At 45.1% G+C, this 23,640-nt stretch overlaps 3 protein-coding genes across 3 annotated transcripts in view; 2 read left to right on the top strand and 1 right to left on the bottom strand.

Moving 5' to 3' along the window:
• LOC309336636 (uncharacterized protein) overlaps positions 1–15,577 on the top strand; it is a 36,748-nt gene extending 21,171 nt beyond the window's left edge. Inside the window, exon 4 of the mRNA XM_081852709.1 lies at positions 15,251–15,577. The gene's annotated coding sequence lies outside the window, so the exon portion shown is untranslated. The remainder of the gene's footprint in view (positions 1–15,250) is intronic.
• On the top strand, positions 6,196–9,238 carry LOC309337143 (uncharacterized protein). Its single transcript, XM_081853857.1, has 2 exons — positions 6,196–6,385; positions 7,899–9,238. The coding sequence occupies exons 1-2, from the start codon at positions 6,238–6,240 to the stop codon at positions 8,660–8,662; spliced, it is 912 nt and encodes a 303-aa protein (XP_081709983.1). The 5' UTR covers positions 6,196–6,237; the 3' UTR covers positions 8,663–9,238.
• Positions 13,421–23,513, bottom strand: DNAAF6 (dynein axonemal assembly factor 6). Its single transcript, XM_081854007.1, has 6 exons — positions 23,312–23,513; positions 20,798–20,852; positions 19,108–19,216; positions 17,081–17,177; positions 15,868–15,953; positions 13,421–13,839 (listed from the first exon to the last, which is right to left on the bottom strand). Exons 1-6 carry the CDS (start codon positions 23,417–23,419, stop codon positions 13,710–13,712), a joined length of 585 nt encoding a protein of 194 aa, XP_081710133.1. The 5' UTR covers positions 23,420–23,513; the 3' UTR covers positions 13,421–13,709.
• Between the last annotated feature and the right edge of the window lie 127 nt (positions 23,514–23,640).

Genomic DNA, 23,640 nt, shown 5'->3' with positions numbered 1-23,640 from the left:
AAATGTTAATGAGCAAATTTTGGCCACAACTTTATTGAATACACAAATGTGACTGGTATTGACTTAGGCATTGGTATCAAAACTATAACTGGCTCCTGCCCCACCCTGCAGGAAACCTGTAAGGGTAAACAATCAGCAGGGGGAGCTCCGTCAGTGTATATTGACTGGTGCTCACCCTTGGGGTTCCCAGGGGTCCTGGCATGGCCCTAGCCCCTCTCCAGGCTTCGGACGAGATCCAGACTCCTGGATTCCTCTAACGGAATACCCTGTTCGTTGGAGGGGCAGGTGATGGCCGCACCTCCCCTCCCCACATTTCCTAAACCAATGCCTAACCGCCACACGAACCAATCGCTCGCCGCCAATACCGTCACTCCCGCAACCAATCTAATGAACTTTTTAAAATTCCAGTGAGCCATACATCACTACCGCCATCCGACAAGTGCACGCCGTCCACCCTAAACAGGGCCGCATTTCTGAAAATAACATCTGTGTGGGGAATCAGCCTGCCACCCAGCAAGCACCTTCCGTGATGCAGCACGATCCCCACGCCTTCTGGCTTTGTCCATAGCAGCTGGGCACACACTCCCGCGCCAAGCGCGCCTTGAAAGGAGCTGTAACCAAAAAATGGTTGTGGCAGGAAGGACCGTCGCTAGCTCCTCCAAGTACTTCATATTTTCTTTTCTTTTACAGTGGTGCCTCGCAAGACGAAATTAATTCGTTCCGCGAGTTTTTTCGTCTTGCGATTTTTTTGTCTTGCGAAGCACGGACTTTGGAAAAGCTTCAAAAATCACCAAAGTCTTCAAAAACCTCAAAAAAGGCTACCACACCGCGTGCTATGAGTTGCTCCTCGAAGTGAATGCACGGTTTTAAGAAAAAGGAAACAGACTTGCAAGACAAAGGAAACAAACTTGCAAGACGTTTTCGTCTTGCGAAGCAAGCCCATAGGGAAATCCGTCTTGCGAAGCAACTCAAAAAACGAAAAACTCTTTCGTTTTGCGAGTTTTTCGTCTTTCGAGGCATTCGTCTTGCGAGGTACCACTGTATTTATTTTGGTTTAAGGTTAATATAATGCGAGTCCATAAGTCCAAGCCTTTTAACAAAGGCAGGTCATTTTCGCCCAGCTGGACAACTAAGGCAGAAGGTGGGCCCCACAAGAGGCAACAGTTCATCCCAGCGCATCCTGAGCCTGGACAGCTAGGAAGCTCTCACTTGTCTTGGGAGGTGAAGCTGGAGACCCACACCAGACTCAACAGCCCGTACGCTGGCCCAGGTCATTCTCCCCCAATTGGATCACAAGTGCAGAAGGGAGTCCCCAAGCCACCACCTTAGCTATTCCACCTGGGGAGCAAACCCGCAACCCTGGCACCACCAGCACCAAGCTCCAACCAACTGAGATATCCCTTGATCTCAAGCCAAGGAACAAAACCATACTCACGGCCAGGTAAATTATATAGAATAAGGCAACAATTAATTAAAGGTGTACTTCACCTAAGTGTAAGCCCACAACTAAGCACAATTTGTGCCGGCAGGTCCTAAAAATCACTAAATATAGGTCTTGAAGCTGCTGGTAAAATTGAATTAAAACCCAAACCCCTAATTTCAATAACTGATACTCCTTAAACAGTACAGTGAAAAGAGGTGGATCAACGGCCTCGTCGCTGGTCACAGAAAAACTGGAAGCCCTGGCCCCAGAGACAGGTATAATGATCTGGGAAGGCAGTAAACCTCCAGCCTGAACCAACCCTCAGGGTTGAACCAACCCTCAGGGTTGACTCAGTAAAAGGATAAAACCAACTTCGCAAGGGTGTCCGGAGGAGGGCAACCAAAATGGTCAAAGGCCTGGAAACGATGCCTTATGAGGAACGGCTAAGGGAGCTGGGCATGTTTAGCCTGGAGAAGAGGAGGTTAAGGGGTGATATGATAGCCATGTTCAAATATATAAAAGGATGTCACATAGAGGAGGGAGAAAGGTTGTTTTCTGCTGCTCCAGAGAAGCGGACATGGAGCAATGGTTCCAAACTACAAGAAAAAAGATTCCACCTAAACATTAGGAGGAACTTCCTGACAGTGAGAGCTGTTCGACAGTGGAATTTGCTGCCAAGGAGTGTGGTGGAGTCTCCTTCTTTGGAGGTCTTTAAGCAGAGGCTTGACAACCATATGTCAGGAGTGCTCTGTTGGTGTTTCCTGTTTGGCAGGGGGTTGGACTCAATGGCCCTTGTGGTCTCTTCCAACTCTATGATTCTATGATTCTAAGGGAATTGAATTGGCATAAAAGTTTGTGCACCTATTTACAGGAGGTATCATGGAATCAAAGAATTAACAAGCTGGAAGGGACCCCGAAAGTCATTTATACCAATCAAAGAATTAACAAGCTGGAAGGGACCCTGAAAGTCATTTAGACCAACTTCCATGCATCGCAACAGGTGGTTCCCCATCTAATTTGAACCACACCAGAGCCTGCTTTTCTTTGCAAGCACGCCAGCATTTTTATTGCTGCACCACCCAGAAGTGCTGTCTGCTGTATCACAAACTACCAAGAATAACAGCATGATTGAGTGTCAAAAATCAATTGCCTCACCAGTTCCAACGATTAAATAACTCAAAACTCCAGCAGTGATTATGTAAGAAAGTATGTATATATAATGACATTAAATTGTGCACGTATGCAATGATCTAATAAACAATAGAGGTGGTGATATCGCAAAAACAACTTGCTGGAATTGCAATCAACACAATAGATGTAAGAAAGGAAATAAATTGCCAAAAGCCTGCTTAGCTTTGCAAACTTGCACCAGAAAGGAAATCTCTGAAAATAGGGAAGAGTTGGAGGGTCTGAAAGCAGATGGTCTGTCACCGGTAGTTGCCTGGCTTCTTTCTGGCCCATGTAGCACCAGTCTGCAAGGTTGGCCTTGGTGAAGATTTGACATTTTCATCCCCCAAAAGTTTTTGGTTTGAGTTTCTACTGAAATGAGGCTGCATTTTCATGTTGTATTTTAATCTTGTTTTTAAGCTGTATTTTAATCAATTGTTTTTATGCCTGGTGTTAGCCGCCCTGAACCCGGTCTTTGCTGGGGAGGGCAGGGTATAAATTATTACTATTATTATTATTATTATTATTATTATTATTATTATTATTAAAGCAACGCTCTGTGCCAACTTGCACTGCCAGCCGCAGTCGCAGATATTTGGGGCCTGAACCATTGAGGGCTTTAAACACTAGAATCAGCCTGAAAATGAACTGGCAGCCAATTACTCAGAAGGAAGCTCCAGAAGGACTTCTCCGTTAAGTGAGTACAGGATTGCAACCTCAGTCGCCCAGTGGATCTGGAAAAGAGCGCTTCATGTCTAGCGTCGTATGTTATATAATTTATTATTATTATTAAATTTATATACCACCCTATACCCACAGGTCTCAGGGCAGCTCACAGGATAAAATCAAATTATAAAAACATGGAATACATAATCAAAACAGAAACAGAAACAACCAAATACACACACACACACACACACACACACACATCCCCACATTTTAAAAGGATGACAATCAGCCTGTTTTGTGAACTGCCCTGAGACCTCCAGGTATATGGAGGTATATAAATTCAATAAATAATGATAATGAAAGAGGAACGTTTATGCCTGGTGCCTAAAGGTGTAGAATGAAGGTGCCAGGCAAACCTTCCTGGGGAGAGCATTCTACAGACAGGGAGCCACTGCAGACCTCTTGTTCTCACATTGCCACCCTCCAGACCTCTTGTGGAGGAGGCACACGAAGAAGGGCCTCTGAAGACGATCTCAGGGTCCAGGTAGGTTCAGATGTATTACAAAACATCTTGACAGCCAATGGCTTTTAAAAGTGGTTTAGGAGGATGCATGGAGAAAGAGAGTCCTCTCTCCACAGCTAATAATTCAATAGTGCCACAGTGCTTAGGGTCCCTCTGCCTTTCTCAGAAGTGAGGCCTTTTTGTATTGTTTTAGAGCTTCCTGGAGGTATCTCTGGGAGTGACAGACAAGAAGGGCCTTTGGTCTGATCCAGGAAACAGATTCTTATGTCCTTAATCCTTTTCTTTTCATGTACTTATGCTGACAAGATGTGAAAATGAGCACCAAAGTAAACAGGAAAGCTATCAATCAAAGTGCAAGAGGGAAGAAAGGATATCTCTCCCAGGTCTTGGGCCAGATCTCCCTGCCACAGTTTGTTTGCTGCTAGGGGAAGATGCTCCATTTGGGCAAAGCAGGGCACTGCCTAACCTTCAGTCTGACTTTTGCCAAACCCCACCTGCCTACTTTCTTGCTTACAACCAGTCCAGGGGGGCAGGGAATGGCATTGCTCATCAGCTTCCACCAACTGAGTCTCAGCTGTTGCCCTTCCACAGCCCTGCAAGGAAAAGGAGGGGGACAAAACTAGAACGTAGTTGGCTCTAGCGCCACCTGCTGTTGGACTCCCTCCCTTCTGCCCCAATGGGCACCAGCCAAAGCCGCTTGCTGGGAACTGCAATCCCCAGCAGCCTTTGCTAATCCCACTGAAATCACCAACAGCTGGCACCATTTATCTGAGCAGTTGCACAGCTGGGAGAGAGGAAGATGCAGGAGGCCAGTCATAAATTCACCACCACCACCTGCCTACAATGTGTGGGGTTTGAAACTACCTAGAGGTGAGGGGGAAACTCTGTGGGTTCTAAATGGGGTTTTCCTGTTTCTGCTCTATTTTCCTTCCTGGAAATTGATCCTCTGGCTTTCCCTGTAGTAGCTGCTGTTTGGGGGGCTGAGTTCTAGATCTTCCTTGGTTCTAAAGAGATCTAGGTGGATTAAAGGAACCTTTTTTCTTCCTTCAGGGGAAAAGAGAGAGAAGCTGAAATCAGGAGATTCTCGATTGTAGAGGAAGAACTTTGGGAGACACCGAGATTTATTCCTAGGATTGGGTAAGCAAAGGGAGTTGGCTTGCTGCCTCCTGCATTCAGTGTTTTATAGACTACCTTTGCAGGAATGTGATTCTTTTTTTAAGGCCGATTCTTTTTTTCAACAAAATTGTGTAAACTGCCTTTGATTCCTGGTTTGAAGAAAAAGTCAGGATAATGATGATGACGATAATAAATGCACATTGGATGCATGGTGTGGTTCTGCAGCTTGAGCTTAAATAGCCTGGAGAGACTGCTTGAACATCTGCAATAACTGTCGGCCTCTGTTAGCTGGGCAATGTAGACAGAAGGTTGTAATGGAGAAAATAGGTGAGGTGACATTGTAGCATTTGGAGAAAGTGCCATTAACTCAGTGCTCTTCCTAATTTCTGATAGCTGTGCTGGAGATCGATGGAAGATGGAAAGCTCCTGGATCCTGTCTTGCGGGGTGAGCTGGAAGGTAGGGGGCACCTCCATTACCATCATAGGCGCCGACTCCATGGGGCCTGAGGGGGCCCGAGCCCCCTCAAAAATTCGTTTGGGGGGGCTCCGCCCCCCCAATAATTTAAGAAAGTTATTAGTTATATTATGCTTTGTAAAATCACAAAATTATGTTGGTATTTTTTATTTTCCTTGTTTGACAATAGTTACCTTTTAAAATACATTCAGTAATGAGTTAAAACAAAGCCACTCCCGATCTAGAGAGGGGGTGGCGTTGCGGGCTCTCGACCCATCAACAAAGAAAAGCAAAAAACACATCAAACCTTCACATAATTTATCTTTCATTTGCTTGTTTCCTTGACCTCCTCCCACCTCCCTTTTTTGTATTCTAATTCAGTTAGATATTTCAGCAAATCCTTTCCCTCTTTATTTTGTCCTTATAATCTATCTTAATGTACTGTAATTTTACATTCTCTTCTTTCACCAATTAACAATCCGTTTTTACTTTTTAAATCTTATTTCTCATTAAAACTAATATATCTATTTGAACTTAATCTCTTAAAACATTTCCACTAGGGTCATAAAAATTTCATTCCACGATTTTTCTCTCCCTCATTAAATTTTTACAAAATTTCCAAATATAAACTTTAAATTCCCAATCTTCTTCCACCGTCTCCTCTCCCTGGTCTCGGCCTCTGCCGTCCCTTCTGTCAACTCCAGACAGTCCATCAACCTGGAGATCTTATATCCGAGGCTCTTAACTCTTCTTCACATCCCTTCTGCCGATCTTCTTCATATCAAGAACTGAATTCTGGTATATAACACTGATCTGGTTGGCCACTGTGAGAACAGAATGCCAGACTAGGTGGGCCATTGGCTTAGTCCAGTAGAGCTGTTTTTAATGGATGCCTTTCTGATGTTTCAGGCATCTATGGAGGAGGAGGCTGCAAATACCTCTGAGGCAGGCCAGGCTCAGGGAGCTATGAAACAGAGGCAGCCATGGCATGAAATGGAAGAAGAAGTTGACAATGAGGAGGCCAGATGTCTGAGTAAGGAGAAGCTGTGCTTTCTGAGCCTGCATTTTTGATGCCCCCCCCCGTTTGTTTCTTCTTCTTTAATATATACTTTTAAATGTAATTTTCTGTTTTACGATTTAGAGTATTCATTTAAACAACCTTAAAATATCAATGACTTCTCTTATTCTTTCCATAGTTCATTTTGCATAGCATAAATCCCTGCATGTTTTATATAAACTAAACCATTCAGCATTCTATTTTTACATCCATCAAAACTTATTTACACTGTTGAATTTATCTTAATGCTGCCCACGTTTTCAAGCGTACAGAATTCCCCCCCCATGTATTCAATAAATATTTTCCAATCTTCTTTAAACAAATATTCTTCTTGTTCTCTTATTCTATAAGTTAGATCTGCAAGCTGCACATATTCCATCAACTTAAGTTGCCCTTCTTCTTTAGTTGGGACCTCACACGTTTTCCATTTTGGGGCTAACGAAACACGAGCCACCGTGGTGGCATACATAAATAACCTTTTTTGACACCTGGGAATTTCCATCTGAATTATCCCCCCAAAAAAGGACTCTTGGCTTTTTTGGAAAGGTACTTTTAAACATTTTTTTCAATTCATTATAATTTTTTTTCAATTTTCAATTCATTATAAAGAGGGAGCCCCACAGTTCCTAGCCTTGCCTTTTAGTTTCACATCTATTGCTGTTAGTGCTTGTGTAATGGGGTAGTTTTGTTGACAAATTTACCGTATTTTCAGCTCTATAGGACGCACCGGACGTTTTGGGGGCGAGGAAACAAGAAGAAAAAAATTCTGAACCCCAGAAGCCAGAACAGCAAGAGGGATCTGGCTTCTGGGATAACCTCTTGCTCTTCTGGCTTCAGGGACAGCCTTTGAAGCCACTGCAAAGCAGTGGGGTGAAGGCCCTGCTGCCCTGCGGAGGCTTTGCGCACCTAACCCCAAGCTAGAACAGGGAGACGGAGCGCTGCGCAGCACTCCGTCTCCCTGAACTGGCTTTGGGCTTAGCCGCACAGCCTGCATTCGCTCCATAAGACGCACACACATTTCCCCTTACTTTTTAGAAAGGAAAACGTGCGCCCTATAGAGCGAAAAATACAGTACTTTGCAGGCTCCCATAAACATCTGGTTGATCACTGTTGGTACAAGATTCTGGGCCAGATGGGCTTTTAGTCTCACCCAGCAGAGCTCACCTTAAAGCATTACAGTCCAGGAAAATCAAACAAAAATCTCCAGCAGCTGGGTCCTTCACAGGGGATGCAATGTTTTCTTGTAGGAAAGGTTCCCAAAGCATTCACCTTATGACAATGGGTTTCACTGAATCTTTGGTGAGCTCAACCCCTGGAGTTTGGGGACAGGGAACATTGCAAATTTGGAATACTGGGGCGGGTGGGTGAAGTGGACAGCTAAGTTTTCCCACCAGCCTTTCCAGAGGGGAGAATGTGACTCACAATGGGGGAAGAGAGAGCAAACTGAGGTCTTGCTTGTCATTTTGGGTCTTTCTCTTTATTCCGACAGGTGATGTGCAGGTAGTTGAGAATGAGGTAGAACCATGTGCGATTCTGCCAGGACTTAAGCATGAGGATGTAAAAGAGAACTTGAAACACAAGAGAGTTCCTACAAGAGAGAGACCCCATAAATGTGAACAATGTGGGACAAGCTTCAATTGGAAGTCAAACCTTATTGCACATCGAAGACTCCATGCAGGGGTGAAGCCATATAAACACTCCAGGGGTGCAAATAGCTTCTGCCATACATCAAAAGTTGCCAGAAGTCAAGGAACTTGCACAGGAGAGATGCTCTATAAATGTGACGTGTGTGAAAAGAGCTTCAAGAGGAAGTCGAACTTGACTGCACATCGAAGAATCCACACTAGAGAGACATTTCATAAATGCTCAGACTGTGACCACAGCTTCAGTAACAGCACAAACCTTACTGCACATCAGAGAACCCATACAGACAAAAAGCTAGAGAGTGGCACCAGTTATGCTTCTCAAGCAAGCTCTATTGAACATAAAACAATCCGCACTGAAGAGAGACCTTATAAATGCTCAGCATGTGAACATAGCTGCAGTAGCAGCACAAACCTTATTGCCCATTGGAGAGCCCACATATTGAAGCCAGATTGTGGCATAAGCTCTGTTCCTCCATCAGACTTTGTTGATTATGACACAACCCGCTCTGTAAAGAAACATTTTATATGCTCCAAATGTCAAACGTGTTTTATGTCTCCCTTAAGCCTTGGAATACATCAGCTGGGTCACAAAGAGCAGGTACCATAGAAATTTTCAGAACTTGTTTGCTAAATGAAAGGAAATAAAGGAATTCACACAGGAAATGCTTGGAGTGTGGAGAAAAGTGTACACCTTCTTTCACACCAAAGAACCCACAGAGGGGAGAAATTATCATGAGAGAATATCCCAGTGCCTGTAACTCGTGCGATGGGGTGCTGCCTTAAGGTTTCTGAGTCTTTGAAGACAGTCACAATGCACTGCTACATTTATCTAGTTATCTTATGTGTAAGTGCCTGCCTTTCGTGGGCACATGGGATATTTTGATTATTTAAAACTACATAAAAACTATACTTGCGAAGTACATGTTCTCCCCACCCCTCAAGTTCTGGGCACTGTGGTTTGTTAAGGGCTGCTGGGAATCCTAGCGAACTACAATCCACAGAATTCTCGAGGGACAAGGAATGTGCTTTGAATGAGCTTTGTAGTTATAGTGTATACATGGCCTTGTTGAACAATTGTAACAAAGTAGTTTCTCATTTAAATGTCCAATAAATGACACTGTTCTCACTCAACACAGTTAACAAACATTCTTTGTTTAGATGTCAGTAGGGTCCAATATGAAAAGGAGTACAGTGGTGCCCCGCAAGACGAACGCCTCGCAAGACGGAAAACCCGCTAGACGAAAGGGTTTTCCGTTTTGGAGGCGCTTCGCAAAACGAATTTCCTACGGGCTTGCTTCACAAGACGAAAATGTCTTGCGAGTTCCTGCGGGGTTTTTTTTCTTTTTTCCCCCTTTTTCTAAGCCGCTAAGCTGCTTATCTGCTTATCCGATAAGCCGCTAAAAGCCGCTAATAGCCGCTAAGCCGTCAATGGGCTTGCTTCGCAAGACGAAAAAACCACTAGACGAAGAGACTCGCGGAACAGATTCTTTTCGTCTTGCGAGGCACCACTGTAGTAGTATTAGCCGGTCTGTATAAGGCCTCAGCCACACTTGGACTTTTAATGTGTTTCTCTCTTCTTCTTTTTAACCTCTTTTGCCCAGAACTGCTCTGGCAGAAACTGCTGTACTTAATTGAAACACAAACGTTTTAAAATGTGGGGTGGGGGTGTTATTGGGTTGTTGCTTTTTTTGTTTTTATCATGTACTTTGAGTTTTTTTATTGTAATTTTATCCTGTGAACTGTCCTGAGAACTGTGGGTAAATGGAGGTATATACATTCAATAAATTAAACTAAAATCAGGCCAGGGGAAAAAATGTTACAAGTTCCAGGGGGAGCCCCTGCAAAAGGTTTTCCCATGTTTTAGGGTTTGCCTTGACCCCAAGCTCTATGGGGAGACTAAGGAATGTCACCCACCTGCCCAAGTTCACCTGCAGGGAGGGGAGCAGGAGAAAGATCTGCCCTTCCATTGGGAAAATATTTCCTACCCCCATACAAAGGGGGAAAGACCTATAAATGCATTGTTTTAGCAGAAAAATATACAGGAATGCAAGAACTATGGGAAATGTAAATATATGGGGAAATACCTTTTGCAAAAGCGTGTACATTAGGAGATATCTGCACCAAAATGCTGACCAATTTTCAAGAGGTCTTTAAAAATAATAAGATGTGAAAATCTGGACAAACTGGTAACTAGAAAAAGGAGACACGGAAAAAATCTTACATTGAAATGGTTTGCTTAATAGTGACGAGAACCTGCTCGCCATCCGTAAATCAGTCTCACACCAAGATGGGTTGCAGAAATCTGGCTGCTCAGGAGCTGCTGCAGCCAGCATTTATTGTGTGCAGTAGAAAAGATACAAATTCAAGGAGAAAACTTTGCCTCAGCTAGCAGATAAAAGACAATACAATACATGGGTCTCATGCCATCACACCAGACCACGTATTTGATCAGGCTATGCTTACGTGGACCAATCATCGGGCAGCATGAGCTCTCCACGCGTTGATCATGCTCCAATGCCTTTTGCTATGAAATCACCTTGCAGTAATAAACTTTCGCCCATGCTCTTATGTGCAAACAACCATTTTCCCACATAATAGGGGTTTTTTTAATCCCTCTCCATACTCCCTCCAGCAGGAGCACCCATCCCCCACTAATAATATGACCCACCTGCAGCGCCTCCACGAGGAAGGACAGCCGCAGCCAAGCCCAGCATCTTCCCCGGGGAAGCGGGACAGAAATGGAAGCAGGCGCCTCTGGGCTTCTCCAGGCAGAGAGCGAGGAGAGGCGCTGGTCTCGCCTCCGGAAAGCCCCGCTGGATCAGCTGCACAGGCGCCCCAAATAGTTTTCTAAACTCAAAGAATCCCAGACATCACAAGTTCATGTAGGGTAGAACTTGAACCCAGAGCTTCAAGGGACAATGAAGAAGACCCAGCATCAGGAAGAAGTGCTTTCTGTCAGTCAGAGCTTCTGAACAGAGCAACCGGGTCCCCCTCAGGAGGTCGCGGCCTCTCCTTCCTTGGATAACATAAATATCTGTCATGGGTGCTGGAGCTGAGATTCCTGCATTGCTGGGGGTTGAGCTAGATGACCGCAGGGGTCCCTTCCAACTCTACGATTCTATGATAGGGTTTCTATTACCCCCTCAAACCTTCCTCCTTGTGTGTGTTTGGTGGATTGATAGCAGCACACACAGGAACCCAGAACTCAAGCATCCAGGACAGATGGGCATCCCACGTCTGCTTCAGAACATCCCAGAAAGGAGAGCCCGCCCCCTTCCACCCCACAGTCAGGCAGCTCTTACTGTCAGAAAGTTCTTCTTGAGCAGGGGTCAGCAACCTTTTTCTTTTTTTTCCCTTTTTTTAAAACATTTTTTATTAACCGACCAATCAAATCAAATCAAATCACACCACATAAATTCCGAATTACAAAGCCGAATTTTAAATTTTTGTTGAGGGGACCCATATTTCAAGTTCCAAAGGGGGATTCCGATCAACTTCTTGCTACTGCGTTCATATCCAAATCAGTCCAAATAAAGTTCATAATTCTATCCAGTCTTATTTTGCTGTTTCCACATCTCATCTTGTTCGTATATTTTTTCTTTTTTCTTTATGATCTCTTCTGATAATCTTCTTAAGCAGATAAACACCAATTATATCCTGTGTGAATTTTTCCGTTTGTCCAATCCTCATATCGAGATGGTTTCCATATATCATCACTTTCATAAATAACATCGCTCTTTCCATCATTAATCTCAGGATCTGTCGTTCTTAAGTCCCACTGAGGAGTCTCACCCACAATATAAAAACAGCTCTTTTCCTCCTCCCAGACTCAAGTCCTCCGACAGAGCTTGCCAACATGGCGACGGTATTTTTAACTGTGTCATTCCAAAGCTCTTAAACTTTCCACACTCTTCTTAAAATATGCTTTGATTAGAAAATTTATCTCCACACAGTCGTAAATCCATAGCTTAAGTCATTAAAACTGCATTTCTGACTTGTGGGGGGGGGATTCTTGTTTAATCACAGAGGAAAGAAAGGAAAGTTTTTCCCCCTCCCCCATCCAGTCCCTTTGCCATACCGAGTCTTGGCATATCTTCTCATGACTGATTCTTGTTCCTCCGACTCGTCTTGTTTATCAGAGAACTCTTCTGTTAGCAGTCTTTACTCCCCCTCCTTCCTTGAAATATGTGCATTTGCTTCTTCCTAATTGTTCCTTTTGAAGTTATTGCAGCTAGCGGCGCGGATCAGAGACAGCATCCAGGAGCACCGAGATCCACAGGAAGGCATTTTGCCTAGTGCCCCCATCCCCACAAATTCGGGGGCGGTATAGGGCACAGCAGGCAAAGGCAGCCCCCCCCCCACAACCTTGGGGGGGTAGGGAGGCTATTTACTCCCATCACAGCCTCCTAATTACCTCCTGTGGGTCGGAGAGATGTTATTGTCAGCCATCTTCCGATGCACCCCTAGTGGCCCCTGGTCAGCAACCTTTTTCAGCCATGGGCAGGTCCACTGTTCCTCAGACCTTGTGGGGGGCCGGACAGTATTTTTTTTGGGGGGGGAGTACGAATTCCTATGCCCCACAAACAACCCAGGGATGCATTTTAAATAAAAGCACACATTCTACTCACGTAAAAATACCAGGCAGGCCCCACATATAACCCAGAGATTCATTTTAAATAAAAGCACATATTCTATTCATGTAAAAACACGCTGATTCCTGGACCGTCCACAGGCCGGATTGAGGTGACTGGGCCGCATCCGGCCCTTGGGCCTTAGGTTGCCTACCCCTGTACTTGAGGTTGGGCCGGAATCTCCTTTCTTGTCACCTGAAGGCATTTGTTCGAGTCCTACCTTCCAGGGAGTTTAGAACACCTTTGGGGTTTTTTAAGTTTAGCAGGGGAAAGGCAATTAAGAGGCAACACAATAGGAATTTGTACAATTATTCACAGCATAAAGTGGGCAGAGGAAAGTTTTGGTCCCAGTCTCCTAACAGCTGGATGTGGGGAGATCCAGCTCTTCTTCAAAACACAGAGTCCAACTCTGGGACTCACTCCCCGAGGAGACAGGGATGGCCACTGTTATAAGTGATAAAACTGCTCCTTTCCCCTTATGGGGCACCCAAGAGCCCATATAGTCTCCTTTTGTAGGTTCTCTATCGGTAGGAGAGAATAACAGAGGCCAACCAGAGAATATTGAGAAGCAAGGCAGCTAGTAAGCCTGATCTTTATTAACTGTTGCAACAGGGTGCTCCCCCCACATGCAGCAGAAGGCAGCCTTGAAAACAAACCTTTATCAAATGCAAGGAAACCTCTTTTTCTGCTTATACGTGCAGATCTTCTCAAAATAATATTGATGTGCACATGCATTAAGGAATGGAAAATATTGTTTAATTATCCACAAAATGGGTATGCAATTGTCAGAAATAAGAGCAGGCAATGTTCCTGGCTGCGAATCTGAAAGTTCAAGGTTGGACTATAATGTACCTCAGTCACCACTCTGTCCAAAAGCACAAGCCTCGTCTTCTACTGGGACACCTCCCCAGCTAGATTTCCATCTCAGAGCTCTAAGGAATGGGAGCTGCAACAGGAAAGCTCAGTCCAGCTTTTGAGGTTGCTCACTCAACGACCATTTCTATGGAGTTGTTCCTTTCCTCTTCAGGCAAAATTGATGAAATCCAGCTCTCGTTTCATCCTCAAGGTGACTTCCAGAGTGCCCTTTTCGGAGAGGAAAGAGGCCTTCCCACTCTTCGTATCCACAGGGTGAGGCAGGTGCAAGAGAAGCTTCCTGGGAAACAGAAAAGTAGAAGCTGTCACCTGAAGCTGCCGTATGAGGAAAAGGAAGGAAGGAAGGAAGGAAGGAAGGAAGGAAGGAAGGAAGGAAGGAAGGAAGGAAAGAGAGGAGGAGTTTGGACTTGATATTGTTGGTTTGCAAGCCCCCTCCATACAGGCTGGCCCCTCTCACTGTCCTCGGAGCTTGCTTACCGGTAACCTCCTCTGGCTGACATCCAGACAGACCAGGGAGATTTGATAGGCGACATTTTCCCAAGCGTGGGTAAAATGCACAACCCCTCCCTCCTGCTTCCGCAGGGGAAAGAAAATAAGTCAGAAATCTATTTACATGATGTTTATTTCTGACATTACAGCACTAGAGAAAAACACGTCCTTTCAGTTCAGTTCTTCCAGCAAGTCTGACAAACTTCCTGAACATGCACACACAGAAGGTTACACTCTTCACAAAGACTTATCCAGCCTGTGAACGTCCTGGGAAATTCTTCTTTCCCACAGATAAGCGCATCATGTGGTGTCAACAATCTGGCTGTCTGCAGCGGTGATGTTTCCATATACTGACAGATATCCCGCTTTATCACTACCCCAAGGAGTCTCAAAGCGGCTAACATTCTCCTTTCCCTTCCTCCCCCACAACAAAACTCTATGAGGTGAGTGGGGCTGAGAAACTTCAGAGAAGTGTGACTGGCCCAAGGTCACCCAGCAGCTGCATGTGGAGGAGCAGAGACGTGAACCCAGTTCCCCAGATTACGAGTCTATTGCTCTTAACCACTACACCACACTGACAGAAAGAAAGAAGAAAGAAGAAAGAAGAAAGAAAGAAAGAAAGAAAGAAAGAAAGAAAGAGAGAGAGAGAGAGAGAGAGAAAGAAAGAAAGAAAGAAAGAAAGAAAGAAAGAAAGAAAGAAAGAAGGGAATCTTTGTGGCCAAGACTGAGGGGGGCCTCTGCCTCAAACATTAAAAACTTCCCATCAGATCAAAACAAAATAAAAAAATTCCTTCCAGTAGCACCTTAAAGACCAACTGAGTTAGTTCTAGGTATGAGCTTTCGTGTGCATGCACACTTCTATCTGACTTTTAGAAGACATCTATCTGACTTTTAGAAGACATCCAAAGGGAAGTTGGAGGTTTTTTGTATTTTTAATATTTTGTCAGAAGCTGCTCAGAATGGCTGGGGCAACCCAGTCAGATGGGTGGCATATAAATAATAAAATTATTGTTGTTGGGGGAGCACACAAAGAGTTCAGAAATTCTCCCCACCAAAACAATAATTTCCTTCCTTCCAGATCTTTGGCAGCCACTGGTTCCTACTTTCAAAGCTTTTTCCTGCAAACAAAGCTTGCGTGCATCTTTCTGAAAGCGCTAGCCAAGACTCAAGGGTGTACTAAGAATAAGGCAGAGAATAGAGAGCATTAAAGGTAAAGGTACCCCTGCCCGTACGGTCCAGTCTTGCCAGACTCTAGGGTTGTGCGCCCATCTCACTTAAGAGGCCGGGGGCCAGCGCTGTCCGCAGACACTTCCAGGTTACGTGGCCAGCATGACAAGCTGCATCTGGCAAGCCAGCGCAGCACATGAAACACCGTTTACCTTCCTGCCAATAAGCGGTCCCTATTTATCTACTTGCACCCGGGGGTGCTTTCAAACTGCTAGGTTGGCAGGCGCTGGGACCGAGCAACGGGAGCGCACCCCGCCACAGGGATTCGAACCGCCGACCTGACAATCGGCAAGTCCTAGGCGCTGAGGTTTTACCCACAGCGCCACCCGCGTCCCTATAGAGAGCATTACCAGACACCAAAAACAGCCAGCCCCTGTCACCAACCCTGAAGTGTCGCACTGGAGGTCACAGGCCGGCGCAAAGTCTGCCTTTCTACCCAAGAATCTTCACACTGCCAGTCAGCCGACCAACCAGTGACCTGTGCAAGGTTTATTCCTCATGTGTTCAGGAGTTCCTTTATGAGCAAGCGGCTGCTGCCAAATTGGTCCAAAATAATTGAGGGGAACTTCCACACCCCCTCCTCCCAGCTTACTTCTCTGGGCTCCGGAGATCAAGAATCTTTTCCCGGATATCAAGGGTAATGTCTGAAGCCTTCGTATCTGGAAGTTTGATTTTAATCTGAAATGAAAAACAGAGTTGGTTACCAGGGAGCACTGATACAGCTCCTTGCTGGGGTCACAAGGGACTCTAGGTGAAAGTATTATTATTATTATTATTATTATTAATAATAATAATAATAATAATAATAATAATATAATTTATATACCACCCTATACCTGTAGGTCTCAGTGTGGTTCACAACATAAAGTTATAATAAAGTATTATTATTATTATTATTATTAATAATAATAATATAATTTATATACCACCCTATACCTGTAGGTCTCAGTGTGGTTCACAACATAAAGTTATAATTTAAAACCCCAAAATACATAATAAAATAACTAAAGCAATTAGCAATACTAATGTATACAAACTATTCACAAATACACTCCGTAACAAAAGCCCCGAAACAATAGCCCAGCCCGCAAAAACAAAATCCGAATGAATATATAACACTTAAAAACTTTTGAAGAACCCCACCCCCAAATAAAATGGCACCCAGCCAAGTCAAAGGACCCCTGGACAGTTGTCCAATTGAACTGAATTCATGGGGTGCGGACGAGGGGATTGTCGCTTGTCGGCAGACAGCTTTTCTGGGTCATGTGGCCAGCATGACTAAACTGCTTCTAGCTCACAGAAACGCCATTTACCTTGGCGCCGCAGTGGTACCTGTTTATCTACTTGTGCTGGTATGCTATCGAACGGCTAGGTTGGCAGGAGCTGCGACAAAGCAATAGGAGCTCACCCCGTCAAGCAGATTCGAAGTGCAGACCTTGCGATCGGCAAGCCCAAGAGGCTCCACGGTTTAGTCCACAGCACCACCCACATCCCCATTAAAACCCCATCCCTGTTAGAACAATGGGCCAAATACAGTGGTACTTCGGGTTAAGTACTTAATTCGTTCCGGAGGTCCGTTCTTAACCTGAAACTGTTCTTAACCTGAAGCACCACTTTAGCTAATGGGGCCTCCTGCTGCCGCCGGAGCAAGATTTCTCTTCTCATCCTGAAGCAAAGTTCTTAACCTGAAACACTATTTCTGGGTTAGTGGAGGCTGTAACCTGAAGTGTATGTAACCTGACGCGTATGTAACCCGAGGTACCACTGTACATTAAGAGGAAGAGCCTGGAGAGCCTGCTTCTTACCAGCATGTCCTCACAGCAAGCCGTAGACGCGTCCTTCCTGCTCATTCCCAGGAACATGTCCTCTGCGCTCACATGCTGCTTGAATAATATTTCATATCTGTGAAAGACAACAATGTTCACCAGCAAGGCTGAAAGCCACTGGGGTGGGGGTGAGGCACCTCTTTTCATCAGCTGCTGCCTGGCAGCCCCTACACTCCCAAGGGGGCAGAGCCCGATGCTTTCAGTTCCTGCTCAGCCACTGCAACCCCAAAAAACAACTGGAGGGAGGTGGACAAGCATTGGCCTCCAGCTGCCAAGCAATTATGTAGAAAGCTGCTTTTGGCTGCGTCCTTCTTTCCTATCCACAATTCCTTCTTGGATCCTGAACTTCACAGAGCTTTTCTAACCAATTTCAATTAATTTTCCATTGGGCAACCATTCTCTCTCTCTCTCTCTCTCTCTCTCTCTCTCTCTCCCCCCCCCCCCCCGCCCCATGCCATTTTTTTTTAATTTGGAATGAAGCAGATTTGGGAACAGCACATTCCCTTCCTATGGATTTTAAGAAATGCAAGAACATAGCTGAGTATTGCATTTCAAGCATGTAATGCCCCTAATATAATTAAGCAAAGTAAACAGAGTTATTTCTCTACAAGAAAGAACTTGGCCTCTTGGGGAAAACTGTGGAAAACAACAATAAACTTCTTGGCATGCTATACTCTAGAAGAGAACCTACGTAAGATGTTATATAGATGGTACCTCACCCCTAGTAAACTTGTAAAAATGTATAAAAAGGGAACCATGTTGGAAATGTGAAGTGATTGAAGGGACATTTATACATATGTGGTGGGGGTGTAAGAAAGCCAGTGTGTATTGGAAGATGATATACTCAGAACTAAAAAAGATGTTAAGAGTCTTATTTCCCAAGAAACCAGAGATGTTCTTATTGAGTATAGCAGAGGGAGAAATACCCAATACAGTAGTACCTCTGGTTAAGTACTTAATTCGTTCCGGAGGTCCGTTCTTAACCTGAAACTGTTCTTAACCTGAAGCACCACTTTAGCTAATGGGGCCTCCCGCTGCCGCTGCACCGCCGGAACACAATTTCTGTTCTCATCCTGAAGCAAAGTTCTTAACCTGAAGTACTATTTCTGGGTTAGCGGAGTCTGTAACCTGAAGCGTATGTAACCTGAAGCGTATGTAACCCGAGGTACCACTGTAAAGTACTTAGTCTTTTCCTCTATGCAATAACAGCAGCCAGAATAATCTGTGTCCAAAGGTGGAAGGACAAAAATAGTCTCGCAAAAGCAGACTGGCAGAATAAGCTAATAGAATACATGGAGCTAGCAATGTTAACTGCAAAGAAAAGATATCAGGATGAGTCAGATATGAAAGAAGAGTGGGAATACTGTACTTTGATGAATATTTAAAGAAATATAACAATCAGATAAACTTCCAAGTGGGGTTAGATATATGAGCCGCAGTTAAAAATAAGCAGAAGAGGGTTGGCAGTTAAGGAGATGCAACTTAACAAGGACTAAATAAGAGGGATGTGTGTGGTAACTAAAGAGTGTAAAATAAATGACGACAACTATATAGCTGATGTACTAAGATATGTAAAATGTATTTTTTAAAAATTTAAGAGAACTTTGTCTATAGATTTGGTAGCAACGCCCATTTGAAACAGCAGAAGACTTAATTGCCTCCTTCTCTCTGCCTGTCAGCTGCTCCAGAGCTACTCATGTCTTGCAGCAATTTCAATGCAATTTATAAAGCTGCACTCCTAACCCCACTTCCTGACTGGCACGGTATGGCAGCAGCAGCCAGCCAGATGTTAGTTGTCAAATCTTGCGACCAGACATCTCCACTTACTCGCAAAAGGCCTGTTGCCTGTGGTGATAGGTGACTGGTGCCCGGTTAATTTCAAACACTGAACCAACCCTTGCAAGACTATTTAAGAGAACTCCCTCATGCAAAGGCAAATCAGAGCACAGATTTGGAAGAGAGAGGCATGTGCTGGCAAGCACTCCTGGCAGGGTATGTGGGCTTACTCAGGCTGTTCCCTGGAGTCCAAGGCATCGTCACTGTACTCGGAATCCTCTGGCACGTCCTCTGCGCTCCAGATCTCTTTGCTGTTCCCATATTTCACTTGAGTGGCGGCTGCAAGCAGGAAGACAGAATCACCTGGTTTACCTGTCCTTGCAGAGCACACACAGCTCCCTGGCCTTTTGGTACTTGCAGGGCAACAGGCCACGTCTGGCTCCTAACACACTCATGGCACAAGGGAGCATCTAAAAGACAGTGTCGGTAAATCAACAAGCACCTTGGTTTTCAAGTTGTAAATCCCATGAATCACTGGCTGAAATCCCATTAATCAGAGATGTTCATACATCACTACAAATAATGATTTAGTACCTGTTACGATGCCATTGGGGAAATTGCTACTGGTGTTAGAAAGGATGGGCTTATATATAGGCCAGTGCTTTTTGTTGTTGATGATGATCATGGTGTTGTTAATTAAATTTGTATACTGCCCTATACTCGGAGATCTCACGATGGTTAACAACATTATTGGTAAAAAATTAGGTGCCGGTATTCATACATTAAGGGACGCGGGTGGCGCTGTGGGTTAAACCATAGAGCCTAGGACTTGCCGATCAGATGGTCGGCGGTTCGAATCCCCGCGACAGGGTGAGCTCCTGTTGCTCGGTCCCTGCTCCTGCCAACCTAGCAGTTTGAAAGCACATCAAAGTGCAATTAGATAAATAGGTACCGCTCCGGCGGGAAGGTAAACGGCGTTTCCGTGCGCTGCTCTGGTTCGCCAGAAGCCGCTTAGTCATGCTGGCCACATGACCCGAAAGCTGTACGCCGGCTCCCTCGGCCAATAAAGCGAGATGAGCGCCACAACCCCAGAGTCGGCCACGACTGGACCTAATGGTTACCTTTACTCATACATTAGTAAGAGTCTTGTGCATTGCTGCAATTCCAAGTTTTATTATTATAAGGCCAGCCTCAATTTAAATAGAGGGAGCTCAAAGAGGATCCATGGACATTCTGTTGCCCAAAGGCTCACAAAACCTTCGACCTGGCTGTATGTGCTCCTTGCAGGCCTCCTGTTAAGGGAGCTACAACAGTGCTGGCCACTGAGTTCTCCTCACTCCTCTTTCTGTGTCTTCTTGCTCTATGACAGTGGTTACAGGGAGCATAATGGGATCTGAAGGCTGCAGCTGCCTATGCCACCACGGCTCACAGGGCAGGAACACTGTTTTGTGTTCTGTGTGATGCATGGAGGTGCCTTGCAGCTCTGTCCTTGTTATCGAGTTCACTGATTCCTTCCATGTGTGAGCGGCATCGCTTGGGTTTGTTGTTTCGATGGATGCTGAGGGTGTCCTGCTGTTTTCAGATTTCCGGAGTGGTGCATGGAGAGGACGCTGCAGGCAACCTTTTGATGGCATATCAGTTATGTCCCTGTGCACCCTGCTCCCCCCCCCAAAAAAAATCTCCTCACTCCTTGCTTTGTGGCATAATGATTAGAGTGTTGGACATGGGAGAGCTGGGTTTTAAACCCCACTCAGCCATAAAGCTCATTGGGTGTCCTAGAGCCAGTCACCATCTAACCTACCTCACAGGGTTCCTGAGAGGATGAAATGGGGAGGAGGGGAACCATGTACACCACCTTGAGCTCCTTGGAAGATAAAGGTGGTACATAAATGTAATAAATCATTGTAATGCCCGGCTTACCTGTGGGCGCTGCTGCCTTTGGGGGGCCAATGTTCCCTGGGCCTGCACTGCTCACCTGCAAAAAGATTGCATTCAACCCTTGTCCATTAGCTGCCCTGAAGAAGGCAGGTCTAAAGCACACTGAAAGCGCAGAGGCTTATGAAGATGATGGAATATGCTGAGATGACTAGACTGACTGTTAGAATTAAAGATGAGGAAAAAAATTCTTGAGGAATGGAAATATTTTGTGGAATTTGTCTTTTAATAGCATGGTTATGTGAAAACATATGCAGCATTTGAATTATAGCAACAGATGAGAACCGATAGTTTAGCAAGTTAGAATTAATGTATATAATGGGTAAAATATAAGTAATATAGCAGCTTGATTTGGTTAGAAAAGAACACTATGGAAGGGTGGATGGGAGTTCAATTGATAGGAAATATTTGTTCTGAATGTTGTCTAAAGATATAAAAGCCATTTCCTAATATCTCAAGAGCTGTCACATGGAAGAGGGGGGAAGCTTGTTTTCTCCTGCTCCAGGAGGGTGTAGGACTCGAACCAATGGCTTCAGGTTACAAGAAAGAAGGTTCCTTATGTTTACATCAGGAAGAACATTCTGACAGTGACAGCTGTTTGACTGTGGAACAGTCTCCATTGGGAAGCTGTGGACTCTCCTTCCTTTGGAGGCATTTTAAACAGAGGTTGGATAGCCATCTGTCAAGGAGGCATTAGCTGAGATTCCTGCATTGCTCTTTTTAAAAAATATTTATTTGGTTTTACATATTTAACATAATCACACCACAACATATCCACAGTTTAAAGATTCCTCCAAGTCTCTGGACTCTCCCGCCTTCCCCTCCATGGGTTCTGTTGTTAAACCTTTTCTACTGCATCTTTTTTCAACAATCCAAATTTTTATTCACTCCATTATGTCCATATTTCTCGTTACATTACAAGTGTTATTGCAGTCCTGCTAATGTACGTTTCCGAGCACAATTCAAAGTGCTGGTGTTGACCTTTAAAGCCCTAAATGGCCTCGGCCCAGTATACCTGAAGGAGCGTCTCCACCCCAGCGCCGAGGGCCTTCTGGTGGTTCCCTCATTGCGAGAAGCAAAGCTACAGGGAACCAGGCAGAGGGCCTTCTCGGTAGTGGCGCCTGCCCTGTGGAACGCCCTCCCATCAGATGTCACAGAGATAAATAACTACCTGAAATTCAGAAGTTTTTAATCTGTGATATTTTAGTGTATTTTTGGTTTTTATGGAAGCCGCCCAGAGTGGCTGGGGGAAACCCAGCCAGATGGGCGGGGTACAAATAAATTATTATTATTATTATTATTATTATTAATGTTTTCAGCTGCTTTCTCTTCAGATCGTATAAATCTTCCGCCTTTTACTAAAGATCCCTGCATTGCAGGGGGTTGGAATAGATGACCCTCAGGGGTCCCTTTCAGCTCTACAATTCTAAAAGAAATGGCAATAACTCTAGGATTCTAAAAGAAATGGCAAAATCTGAAAATTTAATAAAAAGGTCATGTTTAAAGAGAGAAATAAACCCCTGGAGGGGGAGGGGGTCTCCCCACCCCTCCCCAGCCTTCCTCTCACCCAAGGCCAGATTTAGGTCTGATGAGGCCCTAAGCTACTGAACTTAATGGGGCCCTTTTATATGTCCAGCTGTCCTTTGTCAACAACAAATTGTCGCTGTTTTTTGTGTTGAATATATGCTGTATGGTACAGTGGACACTCGGGTTGCGAACGTGATCCGTGTGGGACGTTCACAACCTGCAGCATTTGCAACCCACAGCGGCACGTCTGCGCATGTGCGGGTTGCGATTCGGCGCCTCTGCGCATGCGCAAAGCTCAATTTAGCGCTTCTGTGCATGTGCGACCACCGAAACCCGGAAGTAACCCGTTCCAGTACTTCCGGGTTTCGGCGCGTCCGTAACCTGAAAAACGCAAACTGAAGCGTCTGTAACCCAAGGTATGACTGTAATTTATGGACCTAATAGGTATCTAAAGCCATTTGCACAGAACAAAATATGTATGTTTTCAAAGTAATTGTTGAACTGAAATACAATTAAGAAGAAGTATAGTAATAGTGAAATATAATTATATTGGGGGGAGAGAGAAAGTGGAGCCCTAAGCTTGTTTAGCATATTTCAACTCTGGCTCCGGCCTGGTGGAACTCTCTGCCTCATGAGACCAGGGCCCTGCAGGATCTGATTTCTTTCCGCAGGGCCTGTAAGACAGAGTTGTTCCGCCTGGCCTTTGGCTTGGAGCCAATTTGATTCCCTCCCTCTCTCTCTCTCTCTTTTTTTCTTTTCCTTCTCCTCCTGCGATGAGGCTACATTTTAATATTTTAATGTTCCATTATTTTAATGTTGTATTTTATTTTTGTTTTTAAGTTGTAATCATTCATCTTGTTTTTATTATTGCTTGGAAGCCGCTCTGAGCCCGGCCTTGGCTGGGGAGGGCGGGGTATAAATAAATTATTATTATTATTATTATTATACACATAAATCCGGCCCTGCTCTCACCCCTATCGCTCTTCCTCCGTCCTCGTCCTCCTCCCCCGGCGGCGAGAGCAACTGGGAGAGAGCCAGCAAGGAGGAGGCCGAGCAGAGACCCAGCTCCGGGGGCTCCATCGCCCGGGCGGCTGCAAGGAAACTCGCCGCAGCGCCCAGGAAGCCAGCGGCCTGCAGGCCGGCCACCGCCAGCGTCTCCCGCGTCGCCACGGCAACGGCCCCACGGCGCCTGCGCGGGCGCAAGGAGGCTATGCGGCGCGCCCATTGGCGGAGGAGCGCCAAGACGACATCGGGAGGCGCCGGAACCTCCGCGCGGACATCCGTGCCGTCATAAGGGCGCG

This window comes from Podarcis erhardii (assembly GCF_964252035.2).
Source record: "Podarcis erhardii genome assembly, chromosome: 2".
Taxonomy (NCBI): Eukaryota; Metazoa; Chordata; class Lepidosauria; order Squamata; family Lacertidae; genus Podarcis; species Podarcis erhardii.
This window is presented reverse-complemented; position numbering and strand designations above follow the sequence as displayed.

Coding starts and splice junctions, on each gene's coding strand:
- LOC309337143 (XM_081853857.1), top strand. CDS start 6,238: ATGGATGCCTTTCTGATGTTTCAGGCATCTATGGAGGAGGAGGCTGCA. Junction 6,386..7,898: donor TGAGGAGGCCAGATGTCTGA/GTAAGGAGAAGC, acceptor TTATTCCGACAG/GTGATGTGCAGGTAGTTGAG.
- DNAAF6 (XM_081854007.1), bottom strand. CDS start 23,419: ATGGAGCCCCCGGAGCTGGGTCTCTGCTCGGCCTCCTCCTTGCTGGCT. Junction 17,178..19,107: donor GACTCCAGGGAACAGCCTGA/GTAAGCCCACAT, acceptor TGTCTTTCACAG/ATATGAAATATTATTCAAGC. Junction 13,840..15,867: donor GATCTCCGGAGCCCAGAGAA/GTAAGCTGGGAG, acceptor TCTGTTTCCCAG/GAAGCTTCTCTTGCACCTGC.